This window comes from Rattus rattus, chromosome 9, assembly GCF_011064425.1.
Source record: "Rattus rattus isolate New Zealand chromosome 9, Rrattus_CSIRO_v1, whole genome shotgun sequence".
Classification (NCBI taxonomy): Eukaryota; Metazoa; Chordata; class Mammalia; order Rodentia; family Muridae; genus Rattus; species Rattus rattus.
The window spans coordinates 28,894,922-28,916,715 of record NC_046162.1 but is presented as its reverse complement, the minus strand read 5'-3'; the positions used below and the strand labels follow the sequence as shown (position 1 = coordinate 28,916,715).

Below are 21,794 nucleotides of genomic sequence, written 5' to 3'. Positions count from 1 at the left end.
ATATGGGACATTCTACTTCGCTGCCTTTGTTTTCCCAGCTCTGAAATGGGACGGTAGTTGTTTCACCTCCCCAGCTGGCCTGCCCTTTTAAAATCTGTATCTTCTCTTTTGAAATGTGTTATATCGTTAACAGCTGGGAAAATGAATCATGACAGAGGGTCAAGCCACTGATCATGGAGGAAAGGTCTCTCCGCTGATATTCCACTTGGTAAAAACTCATTACGAGGCTGTTTACCTTCCCATGTACCCATTGTAGGTGTTCATACCTGCTCTCTGTCTGGGCTCAGCCTTTTGCACGTTACTAAGGAAACATTGATGTTTGCAGAAAGGTTAGGGAATTTACACACACACACACACACACACACACACACACAATGTGGTAAGGTCTGCATCTCTTTCCTGTTAATGAATAAGTCAGAATTCCTAAAGATGCAAAGGGCCACAGAAAAGAATGCTGAGAAGCTCTGCTTAGAATCAGGTATTTCATGGAATGGGAGTTTTAAAGGGGGCAGGGTGCACACTTGGGAAAGACCCCCACTGTGTGGAGTGGAAAGTAGGTAGGAGCTCTTTTAAGCACCATCCTTTATACATTAGAACAAACCACAAACTGGCTGCATTTGCGATGAGCACTAGATGGCCTCTTTTTCCTGTAGAAAGTGAGGGTTGGGGTAAGCATTCACTGGGTGAAGGTCTTTCCCGGCAAACATGAAGACCTGTGTTCAGATCCCCAGCACCCTTGTAAAAACCAGTGGTGGTAACAAATCTGTCACCCTAGCAATAGAGGAGGGGACAGACAGACATCTCAGGGGCCGGCTGGCAGCCAGTCTCAACAATGCAGTGAGCTCCAGGTTCGGTGACAGACCCTATCTTAAAACATAGGCAACGAGATCAGGTAGAGGTACCCAAAGTTGACCTCCGACTTCCACATGCACGCACACAGGCAAAGCACATGTGCACACACATCTACGGGCATGTACGTACAAAATGATTTACCAAAAATAGACTCACATTCAAATAGCAAAGATACCAACGAACGGGAAAAGTTTCACGTTGCCATCAATCCGTGAAGTGGGACCCCCAAGGCCAAGGCAGCTTCTCATCTCTCCGTTTGATAAAGACATTTTTCTTCAGAGCACATCGACAGCTCAGGGTACGAGGCATGGGCGTCACCTAGGAAGTTGTCTGGCCAGCGCCCTTGAGACTCAGTCACTGTCACATAGCAAAAATAAACTTTGGGGGTTTTTTGGAGTTTTTTGAGACAGGGTTTCCCAGTGTGTCATTGGCTGGCCTCCAACTCACAGAGGCTTCCCCCTGCATCTGCCTCCCAAGTGCTGGGATTAAAGGCTCGCTTCGCCACCATCCAGCTAGCAAAACCTTTTAAAGTATTTCCGTTCTCCAACTCCCACTAAGACTAGAGATTTCTCCAACAGCATAGGTAACAGGAGACGGTGCTCACAAAATGTCCCGTCCACAGGGAACTGCTTTGGAGTTGTCCCTCACAGTGGAGATTTGTGAAGAGTTTAAAAGAACCTGTGAGGGTAGAGAACTAAATACGTTTACCAGAGGCTGTTTTGGGAGAGCCATCTAAAAACCATGGCACCGAATGTAATATGGAAATGAGTTTTTAAATTAGAGACATGCTAAGAGAAAATGTAAGAGAGATGATCTGCTATCTACGTACATATATATCCATATTCATAACTGCGATCTTCATATATCTATATTTTAAGAAAGCTCCTCGCTGCATAGTGGGATAAGTGGAATATTGCCTTTCTTATACAGTATTTAAATTTTTCCCCAGACTTTACATATATTACCTTTGTGGTTCACAGAAAGAAACGGAAGGGCAAATACTTCCTCAGAGAAAGGGGTCAATGCCCCTTCTGTTGGCTGTGGTGGATGGAGAACTGAAAGTTCAGCCACAGATTTGATAAAAATCATTTGCCAGTGTTTTCAGACCAGGATTCTCAGCTGCTGCCTGATTCGGAATAACCAGACAGACGGCAGGTTAATTAGAATACTAGAAGTCCCTTGATTTACTGATGAGAACATACACGGGCCCTTCATTTACTGAGCATCCCCAAGGAGCCATGTTCTTCACATGCAGAGAGCTGGGTAGAACAGAGCAAACTCAAGACCAGAATCAAGTACCAAGCTCATACTATCTCGAGGGGTCTCCTGGGTTGCCAACTGTCTGCTGCACAATCAAATTGATCCTACATGAATCGGGTGCCCTCCTGACTCGTGAGACAAAGGTGTTTCAAACATATCCACTAACTCTTCCCCAACTCATTTTCCTCCTTCATTTTATAGCCGTCATGGCAACTACGCTCAAGGCCCACGTTCATCACGAGCTCTGCTCCCTGATTTCTTTCCTTCCCTGGATTTACCTAGAGGCTGCCCTCTGTGGTTGGGGGAGGGGAAGGTCTCCAAGGAACAGGGCTTTGAGGGAGAGGTCTGGTGGTCCTTTCCTGTCTCCTCCAGAATGGGCCCCTGAGAACCGTTCCTCCCCCCGGGAGCTAATTCCATATGTGTCCTGTGAGTCTGCAGCCTCAAAAGCCAGCTTTCTTTAGCTTTGTTCCCAGACAGAAAGACCCGACTTTGACCTTAGACTGTAATACGTGTTCTGAGGAAGCTTTCGGCACCTTCGCTCTTCGATGTTTTCACTCACAGCACAGACCCATGTGGGAGGCTGTCGTGTGTTTGATGTGCCCGTCTGCCTGTCTGATTGCTGGAGATGCAGTAGCCAGGACCAGATGAGACACTTGTTTGCGTTACTAATAGAGACCATGCACCATTGTCAAAGAAGGGTTGCTGACTAGAGGAAATGATTCTCTGGAGTCAGTGGCCTATTTTAAAACAGTAACATACGTTCCTTCTAGCACATTCCACGGCACAGAACTATTTCGAAGGTGAAAAGCCCACCCATTTCCCGCAGCCCATCTGCACCCACGGCTAACTTGACTCCCCCTAAAATGTTTTCTACACGCACCCCCACGCATGGGCTGCCGTCTTCTGTGGGGCTGTGCTGGTGTTTGAAGGCGTTGTAGTAAATGTCATTTTCTCCAACTTGCTGGATTTGCCTCATAATCTAACTTGTAGAACTAAGCTTCGTTGAGCAGAATCCAAGCCTTATCCATCTCCTTGGCTGCACCTCTGAGCCTCAGCATCCTCGCCCGTGACTAGAATAATCTACCCGTAGAATTGGACGGAGCCGCCTCTCATCAGGAGCCTGGCGTGCCACACACTCTAATAGTGTTACACTGATAGGGGCACTTCTGACTTCTGGGTACCTAGTTAGCCACCCCGGCTTCTCCAGTGCCTCGATTACAAGCACACACACCAGGCCTGACTTACTAATGTGGGTTCTGGAGGACAGAGCTTGTGTCCTTGTACCTGCACTGACCCTATTTCTTCAGCCCCAACCGGCCTCTGAGACCAGTATGTGGTCAGATAAGTTTTAAAATCAGTCTTCTGTTGATGGGACCATGGGTAACGATGACCATAAGACTTTCATGCCCTCAAGTTCTCAGGCTTGTTCCCCTGCTCTGGGAAGAGTAACGGTTCCAGTGAACAAGTTCTAGGTGTGGCTGGCACCAGTGTTTGGGACTCTCTAGTGGAAGTGGGGCAGATGGGCTCTCAGATGTGGACGATGCAGTGTTAACCTACGTACACTTCCTGTCCCAGCAAATTGCCATCGCTCGGGAGGGTGACCTGCTGACCAAGGAGCGGCTCTGCTGTGGCCTGTCCATGTTCGAGGTTATCCTGACCCGAATTCGGAGCTACCTGCAGGACCCCATCTGGAGGGGCCCGCCACCCACCAATGGCGTCATGCACGTGGATGAGTGTGTTGAGTTCCACCGGCTGTGGAGCGCCATGCAGTTTGTCTACTGCATCCCTGTGGGGACGAACGAGTTCACAGCTGAGTGAGTGCACCCTCTCCCCTCTCCTCACCACGGGGATGCACTAGCCAGAAAGGAGGAGAGGGGCCGAAGTGGCTTGAACAATGATACATATTGGTCACTGTGCCAGTGCTGGGCATGACAACAGTGGACTGTTCTTGGCCTGCAGAGGTTAAAGGGGACAAACAGAATACGGAAGCACCCATGTCAAGGTGTCGCATGGGGCTGGTTGGAGACAAGGGGAGATTGTAAACCCCAGAGAATGGAGCTTGGTTGTCAGACCTGAATTTTCAGACTAGAACTGATCCCGTGGCCATATCTGGGATGGGGTCTGTGAATGGGGAATAGTAAACCGGAAGATCAGTAAATGTCTGTCAGCAGAATCGGGGCCCAAGACTGAAAGAACGAACCCTGTGAGTGTCAGCCTTTGGCCCTGAGCATTCACCTCACCCCTGCAAGACTCCACGTAGGAAATGGGGAGTCTTTAGATCACCCTCAGTCCCATCAGCAGAGAAAACAGGAGCAGAGTCCCGCTCTTCCTGAACCTGTCTAGCTTCATACTGAGGGTGATGTGGCAGAGGTGATTAGCCAGTCCTTTGGGGACTAGAAACAGGGAAGGAAGGGATAGGGAGGAGAGGAGAAAGCTCAGCTGGGGGTTGGGGGGAGGGCTGTGTCCTTCCAACCCTGTGAAGGGGGAAGTGGTGGAGATGCCCAGGGCAGCCTGGGCTACTACCTTAGAACAGAGTAAGTGACATAAGAATGACCCTATAGTCATCCACGGGTCTCTTGGGCATTGCGGTCTATAGGAGGGCTTCTGAGAGGCCAAGGAGTCAACACGGCCTCCTCTGACTGGCCTCCGGAGACAAGCCATGTGAGTCTCAAAGGCCGATTAATGTTGCGAAGATGACTCATTGCAATCCTTAAGGACCTGAGTTCTAGCCCCAGAAGCCATGTCTAAAAGCCAGGGGAAGAGCTGGAGAGATGGCCCAGTGGTTAAGAGCTCCATACTGCTGTTGCAGAGGACAAGAGTTCAGATCCCAGCACCATATCAATGGCTCACAACTGCCTGCTAGTCCAGCTCTAGGAGGGCCCATTGCCACCGGCCTCTGCCTCCTGTGGGCGCCTGCATTCGTGTGTGCACATCCATACCGACACACCATTAAAAATGCACATTTCCAAAAGGCCACGTGAGGCATTGTGCACCGTAATCCTGACACTAAGAAAGCTGAGACTGGAGGATGCATGAAAGCTCGTTGACCAGAGTCACTAGCAGTCTCACTGCACTGGAGAGCCAGAGTTAGGGACAGAGACTGAGAACGCAAGGTAAAAAGCAATTGAGGGTGACCCCCAACCTCCACCTCTGGCCTCCACGTGTATGTGTGGGCACGCGAGCACACATAGTAGGGCAGGAGGAGAGACAGAGGGAGTCTGGTTGGGTTTTTCTTTGTGTGTTCCTCTTTTCCTCCAAGTTGACTGCGTCTCCTTGGGGAAGCTGGCTTTGGCGAGGGTGTCTCACTGTTTCCTTCCCCACCCTAGGCAGTGCTTCGGTGACGGCTTGAACTGGGCCGGCTGCTCCATCATTGTCTTGCTGGGCCAGCAACGGCGCTTTGACCTGTTTGATTTCTGTTACCATCTGCTGAAGGTGCAGCGACAGGACGGGAAGGATGAGATCATTAAGAATGTGGTAAGCAGATATGGCTGGCCTGCAAAGTGAGGGCTGGCAACAGGCTATCTTCAGGAAGGAGTAGCATAAACTGCTTATGGAGGGAGAGCGATCACTAGGCACAGACACTCACAAGTTGGAAACATTCTTGGAATAGGCCTGCCCATACATAACATGCTATGATAGATTGGGTAACAAGCCCAGACTCCTGACCTCAAATGTCCCTTCCCTGTCCCAAGCAGACCCTGTTGGTGCTGGCCACCATTGCCACGGCACACCGGACACTACAGCCGTGGCAGGCACGGGGACCAGACACTATAGCCGTGGCTGTTGGGTGCTGTGGGAAAACAGAGCCTTTAAACTGAATGGCAGGGGAAGGGACAAGGGCAGAGGTCTTCATAGTGTTGGGACTTGGGTTGAATGGCAGGCAGTACATGGGGCTCGTGGCCAGGGTGGATTCCAGACACAGGGAGCAGCTGCCACACAGCATGGAGGCATATAGGTGGGTGGCTAACACACTGGTCCTCAACCTGTGGGTCTTGACCCCAATGGGGCAGGGGTGTGGAATGACCCTTTCGCAGGGGTCGCATATCAGATATCCTGAACAGCGGCTACTTACAATTCATAACAGTAGCAAAATTACAGTTATGAAGTAGGAACAAATAGTTTTATGGCCGGGGATCACAACCTGGGAACTGTATTAAAAGGTCACAGCACTAAGAAGGTTGATCTGTGTGGTCAAGCATCCTTACAAAAAAGGGAGTTTTAAGAGCTGTGGTCATTGTAAGTAGCTGTCTCCCAGTATCCAGTTCAGTGTTACTTTAAATACCCTGACAGTATCATATGACATCATCCTCAGGCCTTGAACTATTTCATTTTTTTTTCCTGTGGAAATTTTGTGTCCATTTAAATGACTCCCCGGTTCCTGACAGCTACCATTTTTCTTTCTGCCTCTGTGGATATGAGGACTCTGTGTGCCTTATATAATGTGAATAACACAGTCTCTGTCCTCTTGTGATTGGCTTATTTCAGAAAGAGGCTCATCCGTGTCGCACTGTGTCGGAGTCCCCTTCTTCTATAATTAACTAGTACTTCATCGTATGCGGACACAGTCTACTGATGGGCCTTTGCATTGCATTCACCTTAGCAACTAGGAGTAGAACTATGAACTTAGGCCGCTTACTGAGTCTCTCCTTCAGGTTCTTTGAGGTATACACTCAGAAGTCTAAGTGCTGGACAATCTGGTAATTCCCTTTAATTTTCGAGGAATGGCCAGACTGTCTTTCCTGATGTGTGCACCATTTTATATTCCCACCACCCACACCCAAGAACCCAGAGTTCCATAGATCATTGGGTCATTGTGTGTCTTTGGTAGAGAAATGCCTTTTGAGTCCTTTCTCCAGATTTTAATTGCTGGTTAAGTTTTTCTCACGTTTACTTCCTTTGTGAGCATGCGTGTGTGTGTGTGTGTGTGTGTGTGTGTGTGTGTGTGTGTGTGTGTGTGTGTGTGTGTTTGGAGAAGTCTGCCGCAGCACACATAGGGGGGTGGGTCTGAGGCCAAGTTAATGAAGTCAGTTCTCTCGTCCCGACATGTGGGGCCTAGGGATCCCCCTGAGAGCCTCGGGCTTGGCACCCATTGAGCCACCTCACTGGGCTTGGATTATAGCATTTATATATTCAGAATAACGGCTTCTTGCCTGTTTTATAAATACGTCCTTTCATTCCGCTCATGATATCCTTTAATGCACCCAAGTCTTCCCTCTGCATTGGCTGCTGGAGACTTCGGTGTCATAGCCAAAAAGAAAAATTGCTGCCAAACCTGACATATCCCGGTGATTTACTCCTGTGCTTTCTTCTAAGAACTTCATAGTTTGAGTCACGTTGAAGTCTTTGATTCACTCCCACCTCCCACTTGGATGCAGTATATCGAATAAGGTCTGACATTCACCTGCAAGTAGGGATCCAGTGTTCCCAGTGCTTGGCGAGGTTGCCCCTGACACTCACACAGACGTCAGGTGGTCTTGTCATCCTGTCCAGAGTTGTTTGATTACACACAGTTCGTCTCTAGCCTCACAGCTCTATCCCATTGGCCTTCGTGACAGTCCTGCAGTGCTCTGATTACGGGAGCTTTGACGGAAGCCTTGAGACTTGCAAAGGTTATCAGCAACCTTGGGCATTCTGTTTGGGAACCGTAGAGAAGATCTTTAAAGGAAAGAGAAATGAGACTATTGGGATGTCAGGCACCTGGTTTTCAGCCCCCTCTCCACCTCCCACTTTACCCTGATCCTAACCTAAGCATCCTCATCCTTCTACAGCCCCTGAAGAAGATGGCCGACCGCATCAGGAAGTACCAGATCTTGAACAATGAGGTTTTTGCCATTCTGAACAAGTACATGAAGTCCGTGGAGACAGACAGCTCCACGGTAGAGCACGTACGCTGCTTCCAGCCCCCGATCCACCAGTCACTGGCCACCACCTGCTAGGTAGGAAATCCTGCAGACCTTCAACCCGGAGGAGGAGGAGGAGAAGCAGGAAGAGAGAACACAGTGGTCAGCCTGCAGCAGGTCCAGCTGACAGTGTGGGGGACAGGCCTGGAAGGAAAAGAAAAACCTCTCCAACACATCTATACCACTCCCAAGGGCTGGGCTCCTGCATGCTCTCCCATGATATCTCCATGGTGGGTTTCTCCATAGTGTAAATGAAAAAAACAACAAAAACACAGGGCAGTGTGTGCTTTCTTCTTTATTTTTTTTCCACCTTAACTGTGTTTAAGAGGTACTGTTTCCACCCTGCGGCTGCCCACCCCATCTGTGATTACTTCCCAAGACCACCTCCCAAAAGCGTAACTTCCTACCCAGTGTCTGTATTTGATCCAGCACCACAGTCTTAGAGACATAGGAGAGGAGAGTGGAGCCATAACAGAGATATCAGCCTGGCCCAATTGTATGCCCGAGCTTACTCGCCCATCTTCTGTGGCTTCTCCCTCCAGTGTCCTGGTCACTTCACTTCCTGCTCTTGATATTGGGGACTCTACCACCAAAGTTTGATCCCTGGTGAGCCAGGAAGAGGTTGCTAACTGTCAAAACAACAAATGATGCTGAAAAGGGATCTTTTACAGCCCCACTACCACCCACCCTAGACCGTCCTGGCAGGACAGCCCTAGAGAGAAGAAAATAAGAGTTGTGAAACCACACCACATTGAGTGGAAGTAGGGGAAGACTCACACAGAGTCTTAGCCCTGGACCACATGGGAGTGCACATGGTCAGTCATAGCGCTGCACATCACATTAGCGAGTGACCAACCGGTGACTGCTTAACACAGAACCTGATCTAGGAAAATCCCCCAAGAAAGAAAATCTAAAGGGGTTACTTCAAATGGAGACAGGGTAGCAAGGAGGAAAGAAATCTTTATCAACAAGCTTTCGATCTCAAGACCCCTCCACCCAAAAAGAAGTCTTCTTTAAGCAAACTGGAATGTTCCTCATGTTGGCTACTAAAAGATTCTTGGAACGTTTTTATTCTTTTGCTCTCAGCTTCCTGGTCTCTTCCTTTTGCTCAAGCCCCGTGCTGAGGTAGAGCTTCTTTCACAGCGGTGTATTAACGTCCGTGTTCTAGACTAACTAAAACACCCCTGCACAGTCTCCACGTATAGCAGATCTTTAAGGAGACTGCCCATGTCTCCACACAGAGCTAGTCATCTGACCTACAGAGAGAGGACATAGCCCTGAGCCCCCAAAACATAGGAAAGAATGATAGATGCTCCTCTGCCAGCCTGGGGAGGAGAGCAGACAGAAGTAACCACCCCCTCCCCCAGTAAGGTGACTGTTATCCATCACCGTGTTTTAACCACACAGAGCTGGAGAGGTGTGTGTAACCAGCACTTTGACAGACACGGCCACGTACCCCAGGGAAGTCACGTAAATTAGAACCCTTGAGGATGGTACACTAGAGTGTTCGTTTCTGGACACTAACTCTGAATCTCTGGGAACAGGGCCATAAGATCAGCCTTTTCCCAGTTAAACGTTACTGCATACCACAGACTCAGAGCCGTTGCCGTAGCTTGGATTGCTCTGTAGTCTCTCTGAGCACGAAAGGGAGTCATTTGTAGGGGCGTGGCTTGCAAGGGAAACTGTCCAGTCCTCCTGTCTGGCACTGCTAATTCTTAGTCTGATTATTTTTCAATGACCAGAGATGTATCCCAGAAGCAGATCCCACCTTCCAGCTCTTCAGCTCCGGCTGGGGATAGTGTGTGATTAACGGATTTCTCTCCTAATCCTCCCTCGCTGCTCTGTAGAGATGTGGGCTGTTTACTTCATAAGGCCGCCTTCCTGGCAGCTCATCCCTCATACCCTGTACTCCTGACCCCAACAGTTGACCCTCTGGGAAGAGTCACATTCTCCTCAAGAGATTTGATCCCAATAAACCGAGGTCCTCACTTTGAGGACAGAGATTCCATTTCTGCAGCACTTGTCTGCAGACACTGAACAACTTTAATGCTCTTTCCTCTCTAGTGGTCCTTGTTTCCCACCCCACACCCCTCTTTGATTTTTTTTTAATGTATTTAAAAATCAAGAAAAAAGCTTAGATTTTAAAATGTTTTAAAAAGAATTCTGTTTCAGAGACTGTCAAATGTGTACCATATTTGTATTAAGAGTTGTTGGGGATTTTTTGTACAATGAATTTACATTATTTATGGTGAACTTATATTTACGCTTGTGATCGAATAATGATGTTAAATTCTTAAATCATATTTGCTATGCAGCTGAAGATGATATTTTGATTTGTATTTTGGGGGTACCTGTGTTGAGTTGATAAAACATTTTCATCTCCATTAAAACTGCTTCCAGACCAGTCAAACCAGCATCTTTGTCCTGACTTCTTGGCCACATTCCAGCCCTCATTGAGCTATGGAGGCCACATTAAAACTAATTAATGCCTACACAAAATGAAATAAAATGGAAGAAAATTACAGTGTGCCACATATATACACCCTAAATTAATAAATTATTTTGTTTTCCACCCAAATGAATTATACCATTAAAAAAAAACAAGTAGCTGGGCAGTAGTGAAGCACAGCTTTAATTCTAGCACTCTGGAGGCAGAGGCGGGTGGATTTGTGAGTTCGAGGCCAACCTGATCTACAGATGTAGTTAGTTCCAGGACAGCCAAGGCTGCCTAGAGAGACCCTGTCTCAAAAAACCAAAAGTAAGATAGATAGATAGATAGATAGATAGATAGATAGATAGATAGATAGATAGATAGATAGACAGACAGGCAGGCAGGCAGGCAGGCAGATAGACAATAAAATAAAACTGACTTGGGGTTTAGGAGGATACTCAATGGTTAAAACCTTCATTGAGCCAAGTGTGAGGACTAAAGTTTGGATCCGCAGAAACCCACACAGTGCCAGGCGCAGACAGCTCATCATCTGTAATCCCAGCCTCTGAAAGTGGAACAGAGGACCTCCAGAGCATGGCAGCCAGTGAGCCTGCCATGCACCGAGCTTTGGATTTGATTGAGAGACTGTCTCTCAATAAAAAAGGCTGAAGAGCCCTCTGGTATTCCTGCCATCAACTTCCAGCCTGCATATGCATAAGCTTTTACACATGAGTGTGACCACAGACGATGCCCACATACGCACAGAAGTAGCTTTGAGAGGAAAGATTGGAAAATAATATTCGAGGATGCCTAATGGATATAGATAGGGACCATGCTACATCTAACCATTCTTTTTAAGCATCTGCCATCACTGTGTAGCACACACTTTACACACATCTTTATAGAAGTGTGAGAGACTATTTCCACACAGATACAAAGCAGCAAAGCTGGAATTTCAAGAGAGTTCCAAAGCCTAGGCTAATCCTCAGACCAGATCCCCCAAACTAGATTTGAAAATTTGGTCACTGGGCTTTCAGTGGGTCTAGAGCAGTAAGATTGATCAGAGTCTGGTATCAGGAGGGAACCCAGATTTCCTAGTGACCATCTATATCAGCTGCACACTAGAGCCATCGGCAATCACCTTGCTGCTGTGGTGTGAATCAACCTTCAGGCTCCCAAGACCTCGCTTTTCTATCTAAGCTCCCTTCCAGCTATTGTTCTAGACCACATCCCAGCAGTGTCCTTTGAGGGGCCTGGCTACCAAACACAAAATCGTTCTTTCAATGACCTCCAAAATTTGTCATTTTGCATGAACTGATGTCTGATATTGCCATACATTTGAACTAGCTTGTCTCCAACGTAGTAATTTCCAAAGAGATACTTAAGAGAGGGCTGTTTTCTCAGGCTTGCAGGTACCAGTGAAGGATGCAAGGTTACAGACTCTCAGGAAGTCAATGCCACCCACAAAAGAAACTGATAAAGCTCCCACAGTTGACCCAAAGAAGGAGGTCAATATAAAGAATTCCAAAAATTCTCTTAAAGGAGTTGAGGGAACTACAGGAGTATACAAAGAAAACCTTAAAACAAATGTGGGGAAATACATGAAAAAATAGAAAGGGGCTGGAGGCAGAGGAAGAGAGGGAGGGAGAGAATGAATGAGAATGTTCAGCAAACATTAGGACATTAAAGAAAGGAAGGACCCAAACTTTCCTAATTTGAAGAAAGACACAGAAAGACATAGACACAAGAAGCATAATGATCCAAACCCAAAAATTAGTTCACCATAACCTAGAACATTCTAAGTATTAAAAATCAAAGCGAAGAAGTGAGGAGGTGACTTCCTTAGTAAATGCTTGCCTCACAAGAGTGAGGATTTTTGATCAGGTGAAAAGCACTCATGTAAGCTAAGCAAGGCAGCATGTATTTATAATCCCTGCAGGGAGATGGGGTCTAAAGGACCTCTAGAGCTGAAAACTGGCTAATCTGACCAAATTGAAAAGCTCCAGGCTCACTGAGACCTGTTTCAAGAGCTAACATGGCCAGACATAATAGCCCACACCATTAATCCCAGCACTTGGGAGGTAGAAGGTAAATGTTTGAGATTGAGACCAGCCTGGTCTATATAGTGAGTTCTAGAACAGCCAGGGCTATACAGAGAGAGACCCTGTCTCAAACTAAATAGGAAAAAACTAACAGGTAAAACATGACTAAGGAAAACACCTGATACTGGTGTCTGGTCTTGCATGTGACAGACAGACATGCGCGGGCACTCGTGCACACACACACACACACACACACACACACACACACACACACACACACAGGTGGGGGGGAGATCAAAGTCAAAGAGAAAAAAAATCTGTGAACAAAAAAGAGATAAGAAAACATCACACAAAAAGTCAACACTTTAATGGTGAACAGATTTTCCATCAGAAACTCTGCAGGCCAGAGACAAGAGAGATAATATCTTCAATGTGCTGAAGCAAAAATACAATCTTGCTGGCCACAAATGTTTTATCAATCAAAATTGTCTCTCTCAAATGAGAGAGAATACAAATGCTTCAAAGCAATTCAGAGCCAGGGAATTTATTACCACTGCAGGCTTTCGGAAAGGAAGACTTTAAGCCCAAACAAAAGCCTGTTAACTCATAAAGTCCACAAAAGCACAAAACAATGACACGAATCATCCAGAGCCATGTTCAGAATATTATGGGGTATAATGGGTATAGAAAGTAACTTCAGCCATAGCCTAAAGTTTAAAAGAGGAGAAGAAATGATAATGACTCAGCTCAAGTTTTCAAGGGATATGTATATTACAGAGCGATAGGAATTCTGATATCAAACCCTCCAATGTGGGAGTGAGGCTAGGAGTCTCCAGATGTGGGCAATCAATATCAGGCTGTTAACAGCTTCAAATGATTCTCACAAAATGGTAACCACAAAGCAAAAATCCGTACTAGAAATGGAAGAAAAGTCAAAAGAATTCAAAGCTACAAAATGCATCTAACCACAAAAGGCAGCGAAATCAAAAAGATTTGCAAAAGAACCAGAAAACAGTTGACAAAGGTTTAGTAGGAAATATTTACCTAACAATAATTTGTCTTAAATAAACATGGATTGAATTCCTCAGTAAAAACACTATGAATGAAAAGACTCTTGTTCTGGTTTTGTTTTGAGACAGCATCCCACTGTGTTTTCCTAGTTGGCCTTGAACTTGCAGAGATCTGGCTGTCTCTGTAGAGTTGATATTAAGGGTAGGCATGCACCACCATGCCCAGCCCAAATATATGGATTTTTAAAGGCACAAAGATGTATGATGTATGCATACAAGAGACCCACTTTGCTCTTAAAGAAGTATAGACAGAAAGTATGGAGAAACGTGCCACGCAAATGGGAAACAAGAAGATCCAGGTAGCTTTATACGGCAAAATGCTCGCACACTGTTCAAAGGCATGCCTATTGACAGAACAACAAAGGAGCCAGCTAATCCGGAGAATGCACCAAATGTAAATATATGCTCATCCAACCTAGCAGCCTATAAGTATAGACAACAAATATTAAAGGGTCTGAAGGAGAGATGGATCACAATGCAGTATTGGGAAAGGATTACAATATCCCACTTTTAAACCCACTGAGAAAATGAAGAAGGAAATATGGGAATTAGGCAATGCTTTAAAAACTCCCAACAGATGTTAAGTGTGCTCAGTTGAAAAAAAGAAAAGGCAACACTGAACAGCAGTACAAATTCCCCCAAACACATCTTGAAGAAATTCTGGCAGCCTCAGATGCCAGAATGCATGGGGTGCCAGCTGGGCCCTGAATGGCTAAGTGTGAGTATGCAAATAAGGTGAAAAATGCAACCAATCAAGGAAGAGTTGCCAAACCTGGTAGGGGAGGGGAAGACCTTTGAGCTGCTGAGAGTTACTAAAAGGTTTATGTCTCTGTAGAGACTCGGGTGGTCTCCTGCACCCTGCTCGGGGTAGACTAAGTGGGTGAGAGAAACCCCCATCTCAGAAAACAAAACAAAACAAACAGAAAAACAAAATAATAAAAAATGAATGAACAAACAAAACCAACAAAGAACAAAAACAAAAAGAAACTAAGAGTTTGAAGGAAACAGCCTTCACCTGTGAACATTATCTGGAGAATGTTATCAGGCCTCTAACCGTGGCACAGACTTCAACCTGAACCCCAGGAATACTTCTGCCCACAGACAGCATACATCTGGAATTTAATAAGAGACACGGTCAATTATTGCGACTCTATCTTTTTTGGGATCTTTCGGAACAAGAGCCAAAAGACTAAGTATTTCGTGGATCTACTCAAACATCAAACATTTAACCAAACATCAAATTTTGCTTTCTGACAACTTTCAGATGCTAAATGAAGTTGCTGACAAGACAGCAATGGGATTAAATTTAGACAAGCTAGAAAATGCACTAGAAGGATTCAGGAAAACGGCAGAACACCCTCAACTATATAGAAAAGCGTGGTCTTCAAAGAAAGTAAAATGTTGGGTACTGCTTACTTAGCACACACGTTTCCTTACTATTGATACTGCAAAATCCAAGGGCATCTCCACTCGCATTTACTTTGAAGGGATTTAAACGCTTTTTATACATACGTTTTAGAAAACAAGTGTGAAATTTACAGAAAAGGTGTACATGTGCGGATAATCCACATTGCAACAAAACAGGAATCCACCTTCAGCTCATGCTGCTGTACAGAACAGCCCCAGCATATGTAAACCAAAGCTTGCATGAGTGAAAGTGGTGAGAAAAACCGTTGAGCCTGCCACGCCGTCCAGGATACATTTATAATGTCCCAGAAACAACCACTTAAAAGAACAAATCAAGAAATGCCTATAAATTTAGATACTTAAGAGAGTTGCATGTGCTTCTCGTGTAATGCGATAGAAATATTTTTTAATGTTCCTGTTGTAGCAATAGTCACACATGGCCTTGTCATTGCCGTCAAATGTCACATGTCATGTGTGTGGCTGACTTGTGACGCTAAGAATTGTTTTAAAACTCTTACTGGGAACTGTCCCGTATCAGAACAGAATTTCTTCAAACTGAAGTTAGTTTTCTAGAAGTCATCCTAGGGCTATGACCCAAAGTTAACCATAGACTATTTTTTTAAATCCTAATAGTGATAATATTCAGTGGTGGCACAGGCCTTTAATCAAAGCACTCCAGAAGCTGAAGCAGGTGGATCTCTGGGTTTGTGGCCAGCCTGGTCTACAGAGTGAATTCCAGGACAGCCAGAAAACCCGGTGTCAAAAAAAGAAAACAAAAACAAAACAAACAAACAAACAGAAAACCTGGGCAGAGAATATTACAGGGGCCAGAGAGACGGCTGAGCAGCAGTTAAGAGCACTTGTTCTTTGAATGAACCCAAGTTCAGTTCCCAGGACCTATACTAAATGGCTCACAACCTCCCATAACTGCACTTCCAGAGGATCTGACACCTGTTTCTGGTCTCCAAAGGCACTCACATGCACAATATCACATACCCGAAATGCACATACATACACTCACACTTAGCCAAGCACACACACGTAATAGAATAAATCTTTCTTAAAACCATTACTGTTGCTAGCATTCAGGGAACAAAAACACAGAATGCATAGAAGAACTTAGGGTACATGTTTTAAATCCAGCAACTGAGAAATCCTAAGGACTATTGTGTTTAATTAGACTGGATGTTTGCCTACTTTGTCATATTAAAATCCTGATTTTATTTCTACTTTACTTAGTGTAATGAAGTGTCAAGTCCCAGTGACAGCATGTTTTATGAGTTTATTAGTTACATGGACCATGTAATTACTTAGAGACATATGGTATATGCTACCTTTGCCCCCAGGCACTGCCACATTAAACAGGATAAAGCCTGTGGTGGGAAAGAGATGAAGACACCTACTTGATCCGTGTAGGAGGCAAGTCACCAACTCCCACAGCCAGCCCCCACTTCCATATGGTTTGATTTATCCCATCCCCCCCCAAGCTTCCTCCCGTGTGATTCCCACTGGGTCCCAGATGCTCTGCTGTCTAGCTGCCGCAGGCTTCCTCCAGAGGAAAGGAAAGACCATGAGATTTCCCTGGGAAAACATGCTACCCAGTGCTATCAGAACAAAAACCAGGCTGCCTGTGAGCTCCACCCTCATTAGTCTGAATAAAACCCAGGCATTTCTGCCTCGTGGGGGTTTCCAAAGGACAGGAAAAGGAGAAATCAAAGAGAGCCAGTTGTATAGGTCTTAAAACACTCTCTGGCAGGGAGCCAAGACTTTGGGTGAGCTCGAGAAAGTAAAGTCAGTTCAATGGTGTTTGCAAGGGTAGGGTTGACGGCGTAAGACAGAATGCAGCTACCAGCCCCCAAATATTCTCATTGACCTCCCCTCCCTACAAATGTCAATGCCATTGCTCCATTTTATACACAAGGACCCAAACACAATAGAAGCTTGGCGGGTTCATCACTGGCCCAGGATTCTCCCTTGCTCCCTGAACCCTCATACCTGCCTCAGTCTACCAGAAGTGTCACTTCACCCTATCTGGTAAGGCAAGCCCAAGCAAGGCCTTTATTCCCTTGGGGGTGAGTCATTAAGAAAAATGGATTCCCCTGTGACTTGAGGCATTTCCCAAACCCCAACTTCACCCAGGGCTGGTTTTTCCACCCTTCCTATCTTCAGAAGAGCTTGCCCAGAGCGCTAGGAGACAGGGGACTCTACTCCTAGCTTCCTTATCTCGGGCTCCATTTTCTTCATCCCCCAAATGAGAATGATGCTCTCTGGGGATGTCTTGCCCAGACAGCATAAGATTTTCCAAGGCCAGACTGTGTATGCCCTAGGGGATGTGGTGTGAAATCCTGAAGGAAATCTCCTACCTCAGGAGGCCCCTAGCAAACTTCCAACATCCGTGAACATTCAGAAATAGTAAGGGGACATCGTCTTTAGACAGTCACAGTCAGCCTCAGGTTCTCCAAAGGAATGGCTAGAGTGTTTGAAGACTTAGAAAAAACAGCATCTAGCCATTCTCAGAGGAGAGGGAAGTGAGAGAAAACACACGTTATATTAATTCCTGCATCTGATTTATTGGGTTACTTCAAATGGAGTCTCTTGTAGCAACACAAATTTATTATCTTACGGAGAGCAAAGAAATAAACATCATCTGGCCCAGTCACTGGGCTAACGTCAGGGTGTTGGGAAGCCTGATTTCCTCTGGACACATCAGGGCAAAATCTGTACCTGGTTTCTGCAAGCTCGTAGAGGCTGCTTGGCTGTGGCCATATCACTTCAACGAAGGCTTCCACACTCCGTGATGTTCCCAGACCCTAACCCTTCTGAATCCTTCGTTCAAAGACCCTTGTGATTATATTAGGGCCACCTGGGAAACCCAGGCTACCGGTCCATCTGGAGATACTCAAGTCTCACCAGCATGGCTGCTTAAATATGACCTCAGTAAGGATGACATCACAAGACACGCTAACGGGGAAGGGGAAAGCTCGCAATGTCTCAGTGCAAAAGAACCACACACAGCTAAGAAATGCCGAGAATGGGAGAAACAGCCTTCGGAATGCCAGAGCTCATCAGTGGGCTACCCGGTACCAAATGGTCTAAAACCATGTACACGCAAGTAACAGCGTACAGCCTGAGAAGGTTGTATTTATATATATATAGGAATGTGTAAAGTCACACAAATATAAATGTAACATACACATAGAAATATAACAGCAATATTTTCTAAAAGGTCATGAATTTCAAATAGGACTGGACGACAAGGAGATGACATGGGAGGGTTCAGAGAGGAAAGGGGAAGGGGGATATGACCTGATTACGTTACAATATCAAATAATAAAATATATTTGAAAGATATTCAGCATAATCACGCAGTCTTTTCATGGCTGTGAGGTAACAGGTACCACCACTTAAGATGTGGACGGGGAGGGGAATGTTGACATTCGGCTGAACCACAAGCCCTTTGGCAAGACTCCACTTTTTTTTTTACAGAGTCAAAGCTTTCAACCCAGCAATTCTGCTTCTAGAATTTATCCTACTGTACTAACTGATGACACGTATAAAGACACTACCCAGAGGCTGGAGAGATGGCTCAGTGGATAAAATACTTGCTGAGCAACCACGTGGATCAGAGTTCAGATTCTTGTCCGTGTGTGCCCGTGCGAACGCACACACACACACACACACACACACACACACACACCACACACACATCCTTTGAGCGATGCACACATTAGACGCTAACAGTGTGACCTTCCCCCAAATGAAGACCATGTGTCTCTGGCTCTACCAGGGTCCGACTAAAGCTCAACCTCGCTATAGAACAGATGGGCTGAGGGTGGAAAGCAGCAGACACGGAAGCACTAAGATCTAATGGGATGGTAACAAATCAACAGTTACATTTTTTTGAAGAGCAAAATGTAGATAATTATCACTAGTTGAGTTTAACCGGACTGGGGGGAAAAAATGTGTGTGTTCTGATTGGTCCACAGCTTTGGTCTGCAGCCAACACTAAGGCAGAAGGCTCTGTGCCTCCTCTGCCCCTGTGGGGGGAACTCGGGGTCCTGGCATCTGTGATGGCAGGAGTCATGTCCTGGACCTCAAAGGGGTTGCTTACACCCCACTGTCTCACTTGGTTAGCCCTGGGGAAACCTCAACCCACGCTCTGGATTCCTGTAGGGTTTCTCAAACAGGTTTGGCAAGCGAACCTGAATTTCCGGTGTGGTGGTGATAGCAGAGTTACCCAGCAGTCAGTCAGCCTGGGGTTCTTCCCACTGTGGATCAGCCCCGGGTGTCTCTCTCCTTGGAACATAGCAGGAGGAGAGGCTTGGAGAGGAGTGCATCTGGAAAGGCAGTCAGACTGCAGTTTAAGCACCATTCTGTCAGGGGAGGCTTTCCCAGAGATCTGAGTATTCAGTCTCTCCCTGGCCACGTCTTTCTTTCTTTATACCTGCTTGTTACATTCCCCTTTGCTTTCTATTTATTTCTCTGCTTATTGGTGACATATCTACCCCTTCTAGAATGTACAATCCCTGAGAACAACGACCTTCCCTGTTGTGATGTGAATTTGTCCCTGCTCGCTAGACCAGGACCCACAATGCACTGAGTGAATGCTAACTAATTAATAGCTAATGTTCCTTTGCATGTCCCGGCAGGCTTCAGAAGTAGAATTGCCTTCATTCAGAAGCTACAATGACCTTCACGTAACAAAAGAGAAACACAGACAAAAAGGACTTACGTGACTGGGTCAGAATCAGGCAATTAGGAAGAGGTAAGGCCTGAGTTTGATGCCAGGGCTCCCTGGTTTAAAAGCAAATACCCTCGTATTGCACAATCTTGCCTTACCTCCCACCTCCAAATCTGTCTAGTTTTCTAAACTGACAACTTCAGCATAGATTCCTCTGTGCATAGATGAGGGGTAGGGAGAAGAAAGACAGTTCAGAAAGATGCATTAGTGTATGCCCACTTGAGGCCGTTGGCCACAGCATAGGCCTCGCCAGAGCTGCCCTCAGCCTCCGGCCTCCCTCTAGCAAGGCTCTAGTGGGCCTTGTGACCAAACAGCAGGCCTCAACTTGAGTGCCACGGACATGCAGGTCAACTACATTTTATGCATAACTCCAGGAGGCATGGTGTCAATTAACCTGTTACTTGGTGCCTGGTGCTATTCGACATATTTCATTTTGTCAGTTGCTTAATCACCACAGGAGCCGTACTAGGTGTATGCGGTATTATCTGTATATGTCTAATGAGTCGTCAGAAGCCCGAGGACATTAAAGAAACTGCTCTGGAGTGCATGGCTGCAGAAGCTGGATAGGAAGAACGGTGAGTGCAGGCTGCTGACTCCAGCTTTTAACCATCTACCCTACAGCTCAGTGAAGAAACTGGGGTTTGTCTACAAGAGTAGGCGCCACCAGGAGGCTAGATGGCTTTGGGCAATCCATGTAAAGTTTCCGGGTGGGGATGACCTCACATGCATAAAAGGGACAGGAATCAACTTTCTCTCAAATGTGTTCTGACAGGATGGGATTTCATGACCAATTGGGTTGGATATAGTTAGACTAAATTAACAAGGATTCTTATAGCAGGCCAGTTCAGTGACTTTAATATAAAACACTAGTGTGCACTGGGCCTAAGACAGGGGAGACTTCACTGGACACAGAAAGATTCTGTTCTTGTTCGTGGAACCCAGAATGGGAAGCATGTGTTAGAGACACTTGGCTGGGGATGTAACTCAGTGGTCTAGCAGCTCCTCAAAGTTCTAGCTTCTACTAACGCCTCCTGCAGCAAAATTCCTGTTACTAAAATTCTGTCCTTTGGGGAGAACAGAATATCTACCATCTTTTAAGGTCTCCACAACAAAGCAAGGAGCAGTTCAACCAAAGTTCACTCTAGGGCATCAATGAGTTTACTAGGCTTACCTTCACAGTAACAGGTGGCCTTAAAAGCACCACACTGGACGGTCTGTAGCAAGCAGAGATAAGGAGTCCTCATGACTTCATAAATGGAGTCCCTTCCATTCACCCTTCCCTCACCTATAGCCTCCAGCTTCACAGAGAGTAAGACACCACAGATAATTAAGGAAGTGTTACCTACAGCTGGTTGGGAGGGCTGGCTGGATATTCAGGTGAGGGCTCCCTGGCCTTCCCCACCCCCTCCTTCCATCAGAGAATAATAGTCAACAAGCCCAGCTGTCTTTGCTCTTTGGCAAGCGAGCCCAACCAAACTCCTGAAGATGGCAACGGTTTAGCTTTGGACCATGGTCCTGTACAACAATGACATAAGTTGAGCGTGATAGCACTCAGGAGGCAAAGGGTGGGGGACTAGAAGTTCTTTGCTGCAAGTGAGTTCAATATCAGCCTTAGCTACATGAGACCCTATCTTCCCCATCCCTAGAAATGAGACAGTTATGAGACAGTTTCTCTCTCTCTCTCTCTCTCTCTCTCTCTCTCTCTCTCTCTCTCTCTCTCTCTCTGTTTTTACCTTCAGGCCCATTAGAGTGCCTCGGGTGCCTTTAGCATGGAGAAAAGGAAGGAGAACCCACCAGCAGAGCAGCTACTCATGTGTATGAATGTGATTTTGTTGTCCTTAATTATCTCGCAAGAATCCCAAGCTGGCCGTTGAGTCAGTTTTATTGTAAGAGATCTCTGTGATGTTGCAGAAGAAATGGAGCCAAGTAACCATCTTGGCTCACCATCTGATAGCTACAGCTTTGGGAATGTACATCTGTTGGCCAACTGTTCTATGCCTCAGTTTCCCCATGTTTTTAGGTTGATAATGTGACACCAACCTCATAGGTGGCTGTTGCTACTACAAGGGAAACACACAAAGAATCTACACA

At 46.1% G+C, this 21,794-nt stretch overlaps 1 protein-coding gene across 1 annotated transcript in view; it reads left to right on the top strand.

Annotated features, from left to right (window-relative positions):
* The window catches only part of Cyfip2 (cytoplasmic FMR1 interacting protein 2), a 100,865-nt gene extending 92,579 nt beyond the window's left edge, over nucleotides 1–8,286 (top strand). Inside the window, exons 30-32 of the mRNA XM_032913809.1 lie at nucleotides 3,688–3,926; nucleotides 5,439–5,586; nucleotides 7,881–8,286. Coding sequence (XP_032769700.1) covers nucleotides 3,688–3,926; nucleotides 5,439–5,586; nucleotides 7,881–8,048 — 555 coding nt within the window. The 3' untranslated portion in view covers nucleotides 8,049–8,286. The remainder of the gene's footprint in view (nucleotides 1–3,687; nucleotides 3,927–5,438; nucleotides 5,587–7,880) is intronic.
* The last annotated feature ends 13,508 nt before the right edge of the window (nucleotides 8,287–21,794 follow it).